General features: G+C 55.3%; 5 protein-coding genes across 5 annotated transcripts; 4 read left to right on the top strand and 1 right to left on the bottom strand.

Annotated features, from left to right (window-relative positions):
• Positions 1 to 183: 183 nt before the first annotated feature.
• On the top strand, positions 184 to 2,692 carry BU26DRAFT_489740 (uncharacterized protein; the record flags this gene model as incomplete). Its single annotated transcript, XM_033826030.1, has 2 exons — positions 184 to 476; positions 556 to 2,692. 2 exons carry the CDS (start codon positions 184 to 186, stop codon positions 2,690 to 2,692), a joined length of 2,430 nt encoding a protein of 809 aa, XP_033680539.1.
• A 1,644-nt stretch (positions 2,693 to 4,336) lies between these two features.
• Positions 4,337 to 6,068, top strand: BU26DRAFT_70686 (uncharacterized protein). The gene is made up of 2 exons (XM_033836245.1): positions 4,337 to 4,771; positions 4,825 to 6,068. Exons 1-2 carry the CDS (start codon positions 4,752 to 4,754, stop codon positions 5,882 to 5,884), a joined length of 1,080 nt encoding a protein of 359 aa, XP_033680538.1. The 5' UTR covers positions 4,337 to 4,751; the 3' UTR covers positions 5,885 to 6,068.
• A 1,090-nt stretch (positions 6,069 to 7,158) lies between these two features.
• BU26DRAFT_568108 (uncharacterized protein) lies at positions 7,159 to 7,943 on the top strand (the record flags this gene model as incomplete). Its single annotated transcript, XM_033833740.1, has 4 exons — positions 7,159 to 7,251; positions 7,354 to 7,393; positions 7,566 to 7,722; positions 7,817 to 7,943. 4 exons carry the CDS (start codon positions 7,159 to 7,161, stop codon positions 7,941 to 7,943), a joined length of 417 nt encoding a protein of 138 aa, XP_033680537.1.
• A 403-nt stretch (positions 7,944 to 8,346) lies between these two features.
• Positions 8,347 to 12,547, bottom strand: BU26DRAFT_521960 (ARM repeat-containing protein). The gene is made up of 4 exons (XM_033829670.1): positions 12,014 to 12,547; positions 11,825 to 11,943; positions 10,863 to 11,771; positions 8,347 to 10,811 (listed from the first exon to the last, which is right to left on the bottom strand). Exons 1-4 carry the CDS (start codon positions 12,467 to 12,469, stop codon positions 8,678 to 8,680), a joined length of 3,618 nt encoding a protein of 1,205 aa, XP_033680536.1. The 5' UTR covers positions 12,470 to 12,547; the 3' UTR covers positions 8,347 to 8,677.
• Positions 12,548 to 13,632: 1,085 nt separating this feature from the next.
• Positions 13,633 to 15,341, top strand: BU26DRAFT_432702 (MFS general substrate transporter; the record flags this gene model as incomplete). Its single annotated transcript, XM_033823989.1, has 5 exons — positions 13,633 to 13,739; positions 13,839 to 14,221; positions 14,272 to 14,894; positions 14,946 to 15,066; positions 15,115 to 15,341. The coding sequence occupies 5 exons, from the start codon at positions 13,633 to 13,635 to the stop codon at positions 15,339 to 15,341; spliced, it is 1,461 nt and encodes a 486-aa protein (XP_033680535.1).
• Between the last annotated feature and the right edge of the window lie 573 nt (positions 15,342 to 15,914).

Genomic DNA, 15,914 nt, shown 5'->3' with positions numbered 1-15,914 from the left:
CACACCCGTCATTTTAGCAGAAACTGCTGCTCGCTCCTACCAGCGCCTGATCCAAGTGTCCCCCGCTCTTGCCCCGGCTGTCCCAGTACTCACCGCGTCCACGCCGCCATATACCTCGCCACCACCGCCAGACTCTGCCAATTTGTGTCTTGATGCTGCTATCCACGACCAACCGCCTTGATCATGCCCATCTTCCATGATCCGTACGAAAGCCCGCCCCAGCGGCCGGCTTCCCATGACTCGTCCTCCAGTGATCCGAGAAGAGCTCGGAATTCGAGGAATGGCTGTGACAGGACGCTGCGGGACAGTCAATCTTCGGCAAAGGTCGCCGAGGGGCCTTCCAGTTTCGATGTTGGGCCGGCAGCGCTTAACCCTGGCCGGAAACCTTCCATGCTCGACCGCGTGGAGCTCATTGAGAGGATAAAGAGAGCGAACAGCCCTACGTGGCAGCAACTCCAGAGCGTGAGTTGCCTCCAGTGCCTTTTCCCGCCTTCAGAAGTCGTGTATGCTGTCTTGGTGTCTAGAGGATGCTAACCAAGGCCCGCAGAATGGCAGCCGTCATAGTGCCAGCCCCGGTTCGCGACCGACTTCTCAAGATCGACCGAACACTCCCCTCCTACCTCCCGCAGAGATCAAGGCTTCTCGACCTTCCACCCCAGACCCGCTGCGAGATCATGCCTCGGCAGGAATGGAGATTGAGCGCCCACGCTCAGCCCTCCATTCTGGAGACTTCAGGGAAAAGAAGGAGCATACTCAGTACGACAGAGAATCACCGTCTGGCATCCCTCTGGCTACCTCGCCGGTTGCCCCATGGCATCAGTCATTCCCAGCCGCTGCACGTCCGTCAAGTCGCACCGAGTCACCCTACGCTTTTCGCGATGCGCTGGACTATGAGGCTCGTCCCACTACCCGAGCCCGAGCCATATCACAGTCGTCATTCTCGTCGTTTGTCTTTCTGCCTCCGACTAGCCCGCTTGTACAGCAATCAAACAACACTGACCTGGACTTCTCGTCACGACCAGGCTCCAGGCAGCCTTCCAAGAGCCCGGAGAGAAACAATCGCCGCCACACCTTTTCTCCTCGCTCATTTCAAGTCTTTAGATCGGCGGACATGGCAACATCGGCCTCCGGTACTCCCGCAGCTCGTCATCTAAGAAAGGAGACAACGGTCCCTTACCAAGCACATCAACCGAGGCGATCACTCAGCTCATTTAACCAATTCCAGCCACATTCCAGCCCACAAAGCCCCTTCCTGAACTCACGGAGGCCGTCGTTCTCGTCAGACGCCTCACCCTTGCACCATGCTCCTATGGTCGGGTCATATGAGGAATCGATACTACGCGGGAGAATGTCTACAACGCCTTCGCGGCCTCTCGACTTTATTGCAAAAATTGGGGTACTAGGGCGAGGGTCATGCAAGTCAAACCTCCGATGTCCACCCCACGTGACGGTTCCTTTTCCCGCGGTGTTCTACAGCTACAACTCCGGAAACGGCCGTATATTGGATGATTCGCCTAGTCCCTACGTAGGGCTCATAGATCTCGAGAACTCGCTCTCCCCACCAGAGGAAAGCAGTGAACCGAGCAAGCGAAAGCGGCGACACACCGTACCCCATCCGGATCAGGACGATCTTGATTTCCGGCATAGCAACGGAGAAGATGAATCGTTGTACAGATCGAAGGAGGATATCCGACGACGTGAGAAAAAGAAGAGAAGATCAGCATCACCGAAAGCTCCCCCAGGCGGCTGCTACCGTATTTCCCAGCAAGGCCAGCTCCAGATCGTAATAAAGAACCCAAACAAAACGGCCGTCAAACTCTTCCTCGTCCCATACGATCTCTCTGACATGGAGCCTGGCCAAAAAACCTTCATACGCCAACGAAGCTACTCTGCAGGACCCATCATCGATATGCCCCTTTCATCCCGCAAAAACCTGGGCACGGATCGCCCGGAAGCGTCGCTGAGTAATTCTGACGATCCGAATGATCGGCCTACTCTGAGATACCTGATTCACCTGCACATCTGCTGTCCGTCAAAAGGCAGGTATTACCTGTACAAAAGCATTCGAGTCGTCTTTGCGAATCGTGTGCCTGACGGGAAAGAAAAACTCAGAAACGAGATTCAATTACCAGAGCCTCGGTATAGCGCATACAAGCCGACGCGGGATTCCGTAGCGTCCACATCCTCAGCTGCGGCGCAGCTCACAGCAGACAAAGCAATCCGCCGTCGCAGCGCAGGTATATCCCTCTCGCAGCAAACCTGCGATCAATTGGACGGTCTCACTTCGAGACAACGGCCGTCGTTCCCTCCCCCAGCTGTCAATTTTACAGGTGGGCCGTCCAACGAGTTCAGCTCGCATATGGCCGCGCTCGAGCCAATTCCTTTCAGCTTGTCTCGTATCCCTACGATGCCATCCCGCCCTGTGTCTCGAAATCCGATGGACATTGACGCAAATAGTCCGTTCAGGTCGTCCATGCATTGTGAGACGCTGACGGATATGGAAGGTCCCGGGAGTCCTTCAGGTGGAGGTGGAATATTTGAGAAGCTGAGCAGGGGCGATCTTGGGTATGGAGGAAACGCATCCCGTGGCATTAGTAGTCCGGCGATGTCCCCGGGTCCCGGTCTACTAGCGAGGAGGCTAAAGGGGCTAGAAGTGGAGCGCGATGAAGAGAAGGGCCGTGAGGAGATGTAGATGCGTGCGGATTTCTTTGTAACTGATTGCCCAGCGGGCATGCATGCATATGGAATCTGGTGGGCAATACCCCTGGCGTTGGATATAGCATATGTTTTACGTTGGAGGGAGTTTTGTACAGCCGATTGAGGGGCCTCCTGTTGATTACACTGATAGTCACTACTCTGTAAAGCATATACATCACGTCCAAGAACACTACATGGGCTACTCTGGCCATCAAGACATTCTGAGATCGGAGGCTGCCTATTCACTCGCCTCGAGCATAGTCGCGGCCGGTCGCATGAGTCGACCGTTCGGAACTCGGCTGCAGCGAAGAAGCTGTGTGCTCGGATCCAGTCCAGTCACGTCTTCGACCCAGACGACACCGGAAGATTTCTGCTTTTGCATGGGTTTACCGCGAGCGGCTCTTTTCGCTAGCTACGAATTAAATTGTGAATGCCGACAGCGATCCGCGAGCGAATGTACCGGTATCACAATTCTGGCGTCCCATCCAAAGATAAGCCATGCCAGGCCATCCGATTCAAATCTGGTATAGAACGCCACTGGCAGTGTCTCCGAACACCCTCGCGGATTGGGCTCCTGCTCCAGCGTCAGAATTGGGCCAACACCATCCAACAACAGGAGGGGGGCATTATGTGCGCATACATGAGATTGAGACTCACATACCCTCTGACGTCTTTCCAGCGCTGTCCGGTCCTACATAGCAGTAGAATCCCGACGATGCGGATCAGGATCAGTACCTCGCAGGTCTGGGGCAGAAGTCGGTGGTGCGGGATCTATTATGGTTAGTTGAGCGCATTCGACATCGCTCCGACGTGTAGACAGACAGCCCCTTCGCGGTCCTAGGCTTCCGTAGGATTTGGTAGTAGCGCTGTAATCAGATGGTGGTTCGGGCAGCTTGGGCGACGATCGAAGAGGCAGCGGCTCGGCCGACAGGCTCGGATCCTGCAGGAGCAGTTTGCTGCTCATTACGAAAGGCCTTGCGAGGCACTGTTTACCGTTATTGGATTATTTTTTTTATTTGGCCCCGAAGATAAATCTAACTCCGATATGTCGGGCGGCCTTAGGATACTGCTGGTACTTGGGAACATTAGCTTCGATTACCCTATGTGGGAAGATAGCTGGGAAGGACGCCAAAGCGGGTCGTCAATCCGAGTATGGGCTATCGCAGAGATAGGGTCTCGCTGAAGCGGTTCCGGTATGCTGTGTTGGAGTGTCCAGTGCGGAAACCGCATCTGTCGAAATCCCAAAACTGGCGAAGATGTGGACTGGTAACGACCTCGGAGGACACGGTAGTTCCGGAATAGTTTGTCCCTCGGCATGGCCGAGACTTTGATATGCACTTGAATTCTGAGGTTTGGACCCCGGGGGTCCGTGGAACAGCCGTTGCGGACGGAACAGAGATGCCTTGGAGTTTTTCGACCAGGCTGAGATACGGACCCTTTAAACTGTGTGACAGCGCGATGTATTTATGGCCCTCAAACGCCGGAATATGCAATCAAGGTGTTGGTTATCGGGTATTAACATGCTAGAAGTGCGCTGGAGAGGAGTCGAGCCCGTTTCATGGAGTTTCTAAAAGGGGGCAGTGGCGAGAACCCCGCTTTTCCTGTTTTAGTCAAGTGTACGCTGCCATCTTCATTCCCTGTGGACGTCGTCTCATCCATACTTCCGCCTTCCTCCACATCTCGGGAGCATCCGCATTACTCTCGCGCGAACTGTAAAAGGAAAGAGGCGTCAACTGGCGACATGGCTGGCGGCGTGCGCAAATATCACACCAAATCTCGAAACGGCTGCAGCCAATGCAAGAAAAGGAGGAAGAAGGTATGTTACGACCACCCCGTCCGTAGAAGGATCGCGACGACCCTATCTAGCGTTAGATCTGGCGCAAGATATGGCGCAGGTCTATGAGGATCGTTCGACTGCGAACGGGTGTTCCCTGCGTGTTCGTCGTTGAGCTCACCCGATCCAGTGCGACCAGCGCCCGCCGAGATGCTCAAATTGCCAGAAATGGGGCGTCGTATGCGACTTCACGGCTTGGACTGCAGCTGTGCAGCCGGTAATGGAAAAGACGTTCGCCCAGTAAGTTTCCTGTCCCAACCACCAAGTACCCGGACATTAATCTCGTGCATTAGAGCCTTGCCCGCAGGCGCAATGCTCGCCTATCCCATGCCACTCCCCACGTTTGACGCGGAGGACGTTGAGCTTCTGCGCCATTATGCGACCCAATCGTCTCTTACGCTTTCTCCCAGAGACACCTTGTCCCTGTTCCAGGTGAACGTGCCGGGCGAGGCGAAAACCCATCTGTTTCTGATGCACAGCGTCTTGGCTTTCTCTGCGCTGCATCTTTCCTGCGTCAACAAGGGCAAACGAGACCAGTACATCCAAGCTGCAAGCAGGCAACACCAGCAGGCTCTGACCTCGTTTCGCGAATCCGTAAGCGAGGTGAACATTGACAACTGCGGCGCAATCACTGCATTCTCCTTCCTCACCGTGGTCTACACCCTCGGGCTACCCATCGTTTTCGGTTTCTCGAGTACGCCGAGCCCCGCATACGCATTTCTTGACGTTCTTCAAGTGCTACGAAGAGCATGGTCTGCGATTGGCCCCGCCCTCATAGGCGTCGAAAAAGGAAAGCTCCGAGAGCTAATTAGACCAATACCCAGCAAACGCAGGTCATGCCCCATGCACGCCAAAGGCGGGAGGATTATACGTTTCCTCGAGCAATATCTGGAGAGTTCCCCGATAATCGAACCAGAGTACCGGCACATCTATCGACAGGCCCTTGCGCATTGGGAGCACTTCTTTTTAAACATGCCCTGCAAGCCGCCGTTGTGGGCGAACGCGCTCGTATGGCCAATGACGGTCTCTTCCGCGTTCTTTGAACTCCTCATGGAGAAGAGACCCTTTCCGATGATCCTTATAGCGGTCTGGTCCATAGCTTTGGATCGGGCGCCGAACATGTGGTTCAACGCTTGGGGCAAGAGGATCATTGGCGATATATGGGATATCTCGGATGAAGAAATGAAAGAGGCGTTGGTCTGGCCCGCGGAGGTGGTCGGCGTGATCCCACCCAAATTTCATCCAGAGGGATGTGTATGCTGGAGTTGCCGTGAAGGCGACCATACAGATCCTACGTTGTTAGTGCGGGATGCGGCGGCCGCGGTCCTAGTGGACAGGACGGTGCATGGGTAGCAGGAAAACAAGACGGCCAGGGCACCTGATGTTCAACACCGCAGGACACACAACGCTCCTGATGATTTGCCGAACGGAGGAAAGTGTACATGAAGAACATATTGAGTTGAAAGAGTGGGAACATGGAGGCTTCGGAGGCTATCTGCTTTCTCGTACTTCCTCGTCCCCGGCCTGTTTCCCCTGCCGCTTCTCGTACGCACATACATTAAAACGATCGAGGGAATTCCGGCACCTGAAAGAGGACAGCACGCCTTTTCCAGGCATTCCATTTGGCTGGCGTTCGGTGGATCATGCTCCACGCAGCCTGCGGCGGACTCGGGCGGACAGCATAACCAGATGAACCTCTCCTGGGATGCCCTTATGAATCGATGCCCTCAATGAGACCGGTTCGATTCGCACTCAATCGTTGCACCTTGATCGCCGCCAGTGAGCCTGGTCCTCCGCACGGCCACCTTCGGACTTGCTCCTTGCATCAACTGGGCACCTTTTCAAGAGCCCGAAGAGCGCGACGTCACACAAATACACTAGACTACCCGGAGGGCGTAACAGCACGGTCTCGACAAGGCAACAAATTCCACACCTGAAGGGGGCACGCAAAACATATTTCCTTCAAGAGCAAACCGGCATGGCCCGAGCCTCACGATTTGAGGATCGGCATCCCTGCATCGAGAGTACCCAATCGGACTTGGCCCTTCTGGGCAAAACGGATGTCTTATTTATCGCGCACTGCGCCAATCACGAGGGCGAACGCCACTCCTTCAATTCACTTTTCCATCCCCTTGCCAACATCGCCTCCCTCTCCCCCTTAAGAAGCCTCCATGAACTAAGCCTGTCTGTGCCGCGCCGGAGGGCGACGCGGTTCGCCGTCTAGCTATTACGGACGGGTCTAAATGAACTGGAATTACACTTCTGACGATCCTGCCATGTCGGAGGGTGCAGTAATTGCGGCGCATTGTGGATTGGGTTGGTGCGGGTGTGGGTTCGCGGCTGCTAATATAAAGTGTGAGGCGTATGCGGAAGGTAATGTTGGCAGGTGCCGTTTGCCGTCTCGCCATCGCGCCTGCTGTAGAAGAACGCGTTCACTACTTCTGTATCACCGCGTTCGTGCGAGGGCGCTCTCCCTCGTTTCCAAGGTTATTTAGGTACCGCCCTCGAAGGAACCCATTTTGAGGGATACAGCGTTGCTCCAAACATACGGCCCATTTCCGCAACCTAATCTACCGACTCTTCACAATCAACGGCCACTCAGACTCCAAAAAGAATAAACACCCAACATGCGCATCTCAACCATCGTCGCAGCTCTCACGAGCGCCATCGCCGTCTCCGCCCTACCTACTGCGTCCAGCCTCGTCTCAAGGATTGAAACCGTACGTGTGCATCCTTCAACACTCTTTCCTTTTCGAACCTCCTCGGAATGGACCCCTACAGTTCCAACCGAAAATGTGAGCATACTAACAGCAAACTCGCAGTGCGACAAATCCCCCTCGGACGGCCGCGCCGCCACCCTCTGTAAGAAAGCCCCGCGCCTTGAATTCCATGCTTCCCCCTTCATGCCCCCTTTGTTGCCTGCGGCGCACTCCGAGATGTGCTCTACACGGCGCCATGTACTCGGGCGAAGTCACAAAGCTAGCAGCCCTCTCTTCCCAACAAATCATGCTGACCCAATATCCCCAACATGCAGTCAAGCAGCAAAATCTCATCGGCGAAAACGTCGCCACCGACTACACCCCGCTGCCCGCGGACTCGGGCTGCATCGACATGAGCAGTTTCTTCGGCAACTGGGAGGGCAAAACGCGCAGTCTAGTCGTCAACGCTGGCTTCAAGTGCGAGTTCTACACGTAAGTACCTATCTACCTACCTCCCTACTTAGATAGCTCCGGACCCTCCACTCCTTGAGAAGGAAAGCATGCTAATGCTGATGCACTTGTACAGCGAGTTCAAATGCCCCGCCGACTGCCCCAAGCTCGCGCTCGGTAGCAAGACGGCGCAAGCGCTCCAGAAGACGCTGCCCGAGGCGTTTGATGAGCGGATTTATAGTGCGAAATGCACTAAGTTTTGAGCTCTGTCCAGGCTGGAGGTACTCCTTGTTTCTCTTTCGTCCTGCGGCGGTTTGATACCCTTTATCCTTCGCCATTCGGCATTCGGCACCAGGTGCTAGCTCCCCTATATGACTTGCAATTAGCGGGATAGGATCTTCCGGTCGGAATTTGAACATTCTTTCTGTTGGGTGGCATTATACAAGTTCGGGCGGACTTCTTTTTGGGCGATCGCAGCATGTGTGGCGGCCTCATCAACATGTTTGAAGATCGCAGCAAGCAGGAAACAAAACGGTTCATACCATATGATAATCCAAATCTCACTGCAACAGCCGTCCTAATGTCTTTGCGCGTGGATCGATTCGCTGGGCGAGCCCCGAGTTAGGATAGTGGACTCCGCCAGCCCCAACATGCATCATTTGCGAATTTCAGAAGTTCATATATTAAACGAAGACTACGTACCCCTATCCGATAGGCGAATGAACAGATGCAAGAAACCTACTCCTTACAGTATACAAACATAGAATTGACACGAGAAGGAGCAAAGAGATGACTGGTGTGACCCGCCTACTTTTTCTCAAAACGCCTGTGCCCTTGTCAAAACAGGGGCTCCCGCAACCCCCCAACACCAAGGAAAGCCTCCTGGGCGCCAGGCTGTGGTGGGATGAAAGAAAGAAAAGCGTACGTGATCTCGAACTCTAGGCTTCAAACCAACTTCCGCTGGCTGTCCCACATCTCCCTTCTAGATGCGAAGCATCTAAGCTTTTCCACGCTTAGCAAGATAGTAAGTCAATAGATTCAAGTGCTGCTCCCGCGCCCCAGCAACCGCCTTCCAGAAAGCTTCTTTCTCCCCCCCAATGCGCTCGTGCAGCGAAATGCAGACATCAATATCCGCTTTGCGCACATCCGCATCGGTGTCATCCAGGCATCGCACAGCGAGCTTGCCAAGACGAGCGGTCTGTTCAGGCGACAGAGGAACGCTCTTAGCGCCGGAGATCTGAATGAGGGAGGAAAGCGTGCTCAGCGCCATGGTCGTCGTGCGGTTCGACACGGTAGCGGTCGATTCGACAGAGGCTTTAGAGCTCGGCGATGAGGTAGGTGTCGAGGCAGGAGTCTCTTCGATAAGGGCGAGGACGGCATCGAGGCAGTCGGATGTCTGTCCGTACCTGGTGATTTCATCGGCCGTGGCTTCGATATCCGTTGCAATGTGTGAGTGGTTCTCGTACTGGGCCTTGGTTTGCAGGAGGGTGACTAATACACGTGAGAAGTACATAGCGCTCTCCTTTCGGTAGAGAGAGAGCATCGCGCGGATGGTGGCCAAGGCCTGCACCTTAAGATTCGCTGCCTTCATAGGCGTCGTCTTCAAAGCCTCAGTGGGTGTCTCGAGGTAGTCTAGACACGCAAGGAGGAGATCTCCGAATCTCTCGTCGTTCAGACCCCAGAGATCTTGGTTCGACTTCACCATATCCTGAAGGCGACGGAACATGTGCGCTTCGACGGTGCGGCTTTGGATCTTCTTAATACCACTTGCGAGCAACTGCCTGTTCTTAAGCACCTCAGGTCCGGCTTCAGGCGCCTCTGCGTGCATCACACTTCCCGTGCTGGTAGTCTTAAGATGGCCTCGGACAGGCTGCACGGACGCCTCACCCATCATGGTGTGGCTGCTCGAGCTCTCGGTGCTCTGCCTCCGCTCAGCGCTCTTTTCGTTCAGGGGCAGCTCCTCGAGCACTGGTTTTTCGGCTTCTTGTGATACCGCCGTGCTTTCATCGCCAACGAATGGGTCTTCGTAGACCTGGACCTCTTCTGCAGCATCTGTGCCACGCGTGCTCGGGTGGTCCGGCGACCTCATACGCGTGCTTCGTGTCGCTGCGATGCCGTTGATATCGCCCACCGACTTAGGGCTCTTAAGCGGTGAAACTCGGGGACTCGCAGGCGCCAACCGCCCTGGAGATGGCGTTGGCTTTGGGGGGCTGCGCTGGGCGGGCTGCGCTGGTGGCCGACCAAGGTTCGGGATAACCATCGTGAAATTATCTTCATCTCCTACATCGATCGCATCACTGTCAACAGATGTACTCTTCTCCATTCCGTTCCTCTGGCGGAATGGGATAATACCTGGCTCGTGATGGCTCTGCGACCGAACAAACGGCTTCACCATGGTCAAATCCTCGTCTTTGTATGGGCTAAGAGCTGGGCTTCCGTGTCGAGAGCTTCCGCTGGGTGTCTTGCGATGTGTTGCGGTTTCGCCTAACCTAGATTTGGTCCGAATTGGGCTGATATTCGGACTGTTGCTGTTCTGAGTCTGTGCACGGGGGCGAACGCCGCTCTTTGGTATGGCAGATTTCTTGGCCGTTGTGGCGGCCGGAGTCTTCTCTGGTGTCATGGAAGGCGTGACTTTACCAGTTCGTCGTATAGCATAGGGGTCCGCCGTCGCAGGCCTATGGAGCTCGGGACGAGGTCGAATTGGCCGTCGGGCAGTACCGCCCATTAGTGACCCGGTGCCACTAGTGTTCGCTGCCAGAGCCGATTTCGTCGAGCCCCCAAGTGCTGATGGCGGCCGGGCGGTGGTCGACGATGCCGTGGACGCCGTAGATGCAGTCCTAGAGCCTAGAGACTTTGCTGATTGCGATTTGACGGGTGAGTAGCTTGCTTGAGCAGAATTGGGGCGCTCAGGGACACCTTTCGCAGCCGCCAATTTCGCCCTCCGCTGTTCAGCTATCTTCTCTTTCAGTGCGTTTCGTGCAGCCGCGCCACCGGCACCAGCACCGGCACCAGCACCGACGGACTTGGAGAATGACGAAACACTATTTTGGGACGATGCGAGTGACGCGTTTGGATTGTTCGGGTCCTTATCTAGTGCCGTTTTCTCCCTCTTCTCAAGGGTATCATACATCCTGTTGTAGTCTCAGCACCAGGTTCGTACCAGTATTTGGGAAACAACTTACATTTCAGCCTTCTGAGGCCAGACCAGGGCGAATGTCCAGTACGTGCTCCGGTAAGCTTCCCGAACTTTTGGATTAGCATCAGCAAGGCCCCTCTTAAGGATCTTTTCTAGCATATCAAGCCCTCCCGAGTGCTCGATAGGCGACTTGTGCTTTCGGATAAGCGTTTTGACCCAGCCGGCTGAATATGATCGAGGCTGAACGTTCTTGTCTTGCGATGCAAGGGATACATGCTGGAGCAAGCGTCCCGCATAGGAGACGTTCGAGAAAATAATGTCCACGGTGGTATTTCCGTTCTGTGCAGTAATGTTCTTGGTGGCAGCGCACGTCTTGATAAAGTTCTGAAGCAGGATCTCCACCCAGGAATCCATAGAGGATCCAAGCGTCTTAGCCAGCTCCTGAACCAGCTGGCACCCATTCGTCGACATGGTGGTGCGCAGGGTATTGGCGACCTTGAGAATGCCATCCAACAGAGACTTGATGCCCGCTACGAAGGCAGCGTGGAACTCTGATGGCGCATTCCCCTTGGTTATCCGGCGAAGCTTGAGCACGCTCTTATCTCGAGCCATCCAGTTCTGCTCCGTCTCCTTACCCTCGAAATGTGGCGCCATCTCGCGGAATACGTCTTCCAGCTCGCGCTGAGTGTAGATGTGCAGGGGCTCCATGGAAACGGGCTCGGAGGGGGGCGGCACCTCGGACAAGAGGCTATCAGCGAATCCGGTATCCGGCTGGAGTGACTCTACCCTCGCGGCTGATATGGGTCGAGGGGGTGGCGGGGGCGGGGGGGGCATTTCTGCTTCTGCGGGCGCTGCGTCGTCGAGGTGTGAGAGGATGTAGGTTGCGATGGTCTTCCGGACGTTCAGGTTGATGAGCTGCTTCTTGAGGTTCGCTTTCGCATGCTCGGGTGATTTCCTGTCGCGTCATTAGCATGCCAATAACCGGGTGTGGGCGTGTCCAGGACGCACCGGAAGAGCTCAACGACAGCGGACTTGCCAGCTTCGCGTACGCCAGCGTCGGCGTCCTCGAGGTTCGCAACAAGCTGGGCGACGTAGCTACGGAAGGGAAGGCTCTCGGTCTTGTTCATCTACGGGCAGCACGCATTAGACACAGGGGAGACACAGGGGCCTGCCAGCAACATGACGGGCATGACAAACCTTGACGACCCATTGCATCGACGTCTCCTTGGCGCGCGGATTGGTGCCCTTCATGGCATTGTGCATCACGGTCTCGACCTCGGCCGGGAACAGCTGGTGCAGGTCGGCCAGAATGTTCGAGGCGCCATAGCGGTGGCTCTCGCGCGCGTCGCCCAGGCGGTCAACCAGAATGGCGAGGAGCTTGTTTGACTGCGACGTGATGACGGACGTCTCTTTCTGGAGCTGCAGGCGCTTCAGGAAATGGGTCAGTGTCGCGAATCCGGCAGTCACAAGCGCTGCGGAGGTGGTGGCGCTGATGGCGATGCGGATGCATTCGAAGACGGGGGCCTGGCAGCTCTCGGGGACGCGATTGTGCTTGATGCCTGACTTCAGATTGTTGAACAGCTGCAGTCTGCTCTCGACATTGGTCGACGGCTTCTTCAGCGCTGCAAGGAGGGTGGCGACCTGCTCCTCCATGGCGAGGCAATGTTATTGAGCGGTGTTTGCAGAGGGGCACATCAGGCAGCGCGGGCGTGTGTGTGTATGGTGTTGCGTTGTTGGAGGCCGGGGCCCTAGAGGTGAGCCCGCCCGCGTGCTTGGCGCTGTTTGGGCCGCTCGTTTCATCGGCAACCACTCGCACGCGTCTGTCGTCCCCGCACTACTATGCATACTAGCACTTCATCGACAATGCACCGCAGTGATGAGTGAGAGGTTGCGCAGCGAGCCGATATCCTGCAAGCCTGAGCTCTGCGCCGACGGTCATTCAGTTCAGACTCTCGAGACGCGTTCTCGCTCTCCTCATCTCCACCATTCGGATGGATCGGCACACCCAGAAAGCAACCACCTCGCTGCTCGCGTCCAGTCGCCGAGATGCGGAGTCAATTCAGGCCTGAGCCCATCATTGAACTATTCCAGACTGTGAGATTCAACATTGCAGTCGGAGTCTCTTGCAGTCGGGTCATCTTGAGGCTGACCGCAGGTACAGCCACCCCGGGATAGGAGATTAGATTCCGGAATCATCGCTTCAGCACAGGAGCATCCGCTAAGCCCTATCCCATCCTACGCTTTTCTCGGGCCATCAATTGATTCCAATCGCTGCGCTTAGGCTGTGGCCTCCGCTGCAGTGGTGCCGGTTCGACGTCAAGCGCCTAAGCACCGCCTAAGCACTACAGGCTGCACTTGTGCGCCAGCCCCAAGATACGGAATCAAAGGTAACTTCAACCGTCACAACATGGATATTCTGCGATTTGTCACTTCCAACCACGCTGCCAATCCCCAACATCAGCCTTCTTCCAGTATAGTCAGTGCCGCCGCCATGGCTCTATTCTCTCATACGTATTTGCATATCTGGGCGATCTGCAGATGGCTGAGACTATGGAGGACGGTCCTTAGAAAACATATAAGGACGTCTTCTTTTGTCTCGTTTACTGTCCCCATCTACCATTCTTCACAGCAGTCTTTAGTACCTGAGTCCATTCAAGCATCGCAATCCATTACCGACTATCCACTTCGCAATGTCTACGTCTCCAGACATGGCTGATCAGACCAAACATCACGCGGAGGATGCCCCGATGATGCCCCAGCAAGAACGAGAGAGCGGAGAAATGCACAAGATGCCCCCGGGGCCAGTGACATCCAACATGCTCTCACACACGCTCGCCGCTGACGACCCGGACAATCCCATGAACTGGCCGGCGCATCGACGGCTGTACGCTTCTGCCGTATCTTGGGCGATGGCATTCGCAGTGTAGGTACTTTCGTGCTTCGACATCTCAAGCCCACCGATTCTACAGCAGAGAGACAAAATGTCTGTAACCGCGCGAATGATACGCTGACGGTTATCCAGCGCGTTTGGCCTGACCATATACTCCTCCGCTATCCCCCAAGTAATGGAGGCCTTCAATGTTTCCATGACCAAAGCCATCGCGGGCTTCTCGTTATACCTCTTCGGCATCTTCTTTGCGCCCATCTACACACCGCATCTCGCTGAGCGGCACGGGCGATCGATCTTGTACCTCATCAGCATATTCTGCTGCGGCCTCTTCCATCTAGGAGCTGCGCTTTCTCAGTCGTACGCCAGCCTCGCCGTCTGCCGCTTCTTTGCCGGATTGTTCGGCGGGCCGTGTCTGGTCCTCATTGAAGGAACCTTTGCCGATATTTGGTCTGCCGAAACGACAAACACATACTACGCATTTCTGGCTGTTGCTTCGTATGTCGGGACTGCGGTTGGTACGTAGCACCTCAATCGTACGTTGCATGGATGCTGACAAGCCCCCTAGGACCTGTTGTAGGGAACTTCGTCGTCCAAGCAGGCGGCTGGCGGTGGGCGGAATATACCACCGTAATGCTTATCCTAGTTGTCTTCGCATTCGGCATCGGCATGCCTGAGACCTACGGACGAGAGATTCCCCGTCGCAGAAACAAGGCTCGGGGCCTTGCACCTCCACATCAGCCTCCAGCAGAGAGCGGCGTCACCATTGCCCAGATGGCTACTATCACGGTCCTCAATCCTGTCAAGCAACTAGCTCTCGAGCCCATTGTTGCCATGATTTCCTTCACACTGGCTTTGAACTGGGGCGCAGCATTCCAGTTCTTTATCACCGTTCCCGTTGTGCTTCAGACGGTGTACGGGTTTACCCCACAGCGCGTCGGGCTCGCCTTCATTGGTGCAATTGGTGGATCAATTCTTGCCGCGCTTTGCACAATCGCTATTGAGCAGGCGATATTCAGATCCTGTAACACGACGATGGCGATTGAGAAGCGTCTGATACCCGCCATGTACGGTGGACTTATGATCACTGGCTCGCTTTTCTGGATTGGATGGACTGCTGATCCAACTATCAACTACTTGAGCCCCATCTTTGGAACAGCGATCTATATCTGGGGCAGTATGTCTGTGCTGGTAAGTGCGCGCCTTCCCTAGTCGATGAAGTTGTTACTGATAGCAATGCAGCTCTCACTGGTCACATACCTCTTCGACGCCTATCCGCCCGCAGGTACCCTTTCTGCGCTGACGGCCGCTGCATGTGTCCGCATTGCGACAGCCGGTATCATTCCTCTCGTCATTGTGCAGGGTATGACTCTCCGCCCCTCAGACTTGACCGTATCTAACCGAACACCAGCTTTCATGAATCTCGGTGGCAATTGGGCACTGAGCATCTTCGGTTTCATCTCGATCCCCTGCCTCGCGGTCCCATTCGTCCTTTACAAATGGGGCCCTACTCTCCGCGCTCGTAGCCCATATAGCAGGAGTCTCAGCATCCACAGTCATATGCCTATACCCACCGAGATGACGACGATGGAAGGCCGGTCGTACGAAGGAGCTCACATGGACACTGTGCACGTCTGAACGCCACTGTACTTCCAGCGATCAGCAAGGGTCCATCCGCCTTGAGTAGCACCACCGCCGAAAAACGCGCCGGCAAGCACTTCGGAAGCTGTCTGGCTGTCTTCCGCCAGTACTCCCGCGAGTACGATTCTCTGTATTTTAGACACTAGTCGTTTTAGCCTCATCGTTTCATAGTCTGTTTCCCTTTTCTATCTCTTCCGGTCCTTCCGGCTCTGCAGTTAGCGAATAGTTCTTCATCATAATATTCTCTATATGCTCCCCTTCTTATCAATGCCGCTCAGTTCCTTCGCTTCGCACAGGCCTGCCTCGTACCACGGGATTCTTCTCCGCGTGGCTCACGGCGGCTATTAGCACTCATCCCGCGGACACAGTCGACGTGTCGGTCTCTGTGATCGAATGATCTTTTGGGTCTAAGAAGATATAGTGGGGCTTGACGTCCATATTAGAGCACCAGACAGGGGCTAGTCATGGCTAGCCACCACTACCCCGCCCCAACGGTTGGACAAGGTGGGGGTAGCTCTCGACTACAAAAGGCACCCCCCCCCTCGCTCCTCCCCTTCCTCTTCACCAATC

The sequence above is a fragment of the Trematosphaeria pertusa genome (assembly GCF_010094035.1).
Source record: "Trematosphaeria pertusa strain CBS 122368 unplaced genomic scaffold BU26scaffold_12, whole genome shotgun sequence".
In the NCBI taxonomy this organism is placed as follows: domain Eukaryota; kingdom Fungi; phylum Ascomycota; class Dothideomycetes; order Pleosporales; family Trematosphaeriaceae; genus Trematosphaeria; species Trematosphaeria pertusa.
This window is presented reverse-complemented; position numbering and strand designations above follow the sequence as displayed.

Excerpts from the sequence above, each read along its gene's own strand:
- BU26DRAFT_70686 (XM_033836245.1), top strand. The coding sequence starts at position 4,752 with ATGGAAAAGACGTTCGCCCA. Across the intron at positions 4,772-4,824 it reads ATGGAAAAGACGTTCGCCCA|AGCCTTGCCCGCAGGCGCAA; the intron begins GTAAGTTTCCTG and ends CTCGTGCATTAG.
- BU26DRAFT_521960 (XM_033829670.1), bottom strand. The coding sequence starts at position 12,469 with ATGGAGGAGCAGGTCGCCACCCTCCTTGCAGCGCTGAAGAAGCCGTCG. Across the intron at positions 11,772-11,824 it reads GCTGTCGTTGAGCTCTTCCG|GAAATCACCCGAGCATGCGA; the intron begins GTGCGTCCTGGA and ends ATGACGCGACAG. Across the intron at positions 10,812-10,862 it reads TGGCCTCAGAAGGCTGAAAT|GATGTATGATACCCTTGAGA; the intron begins GTAAGTTGTTTC and ends AGACTACAACAG.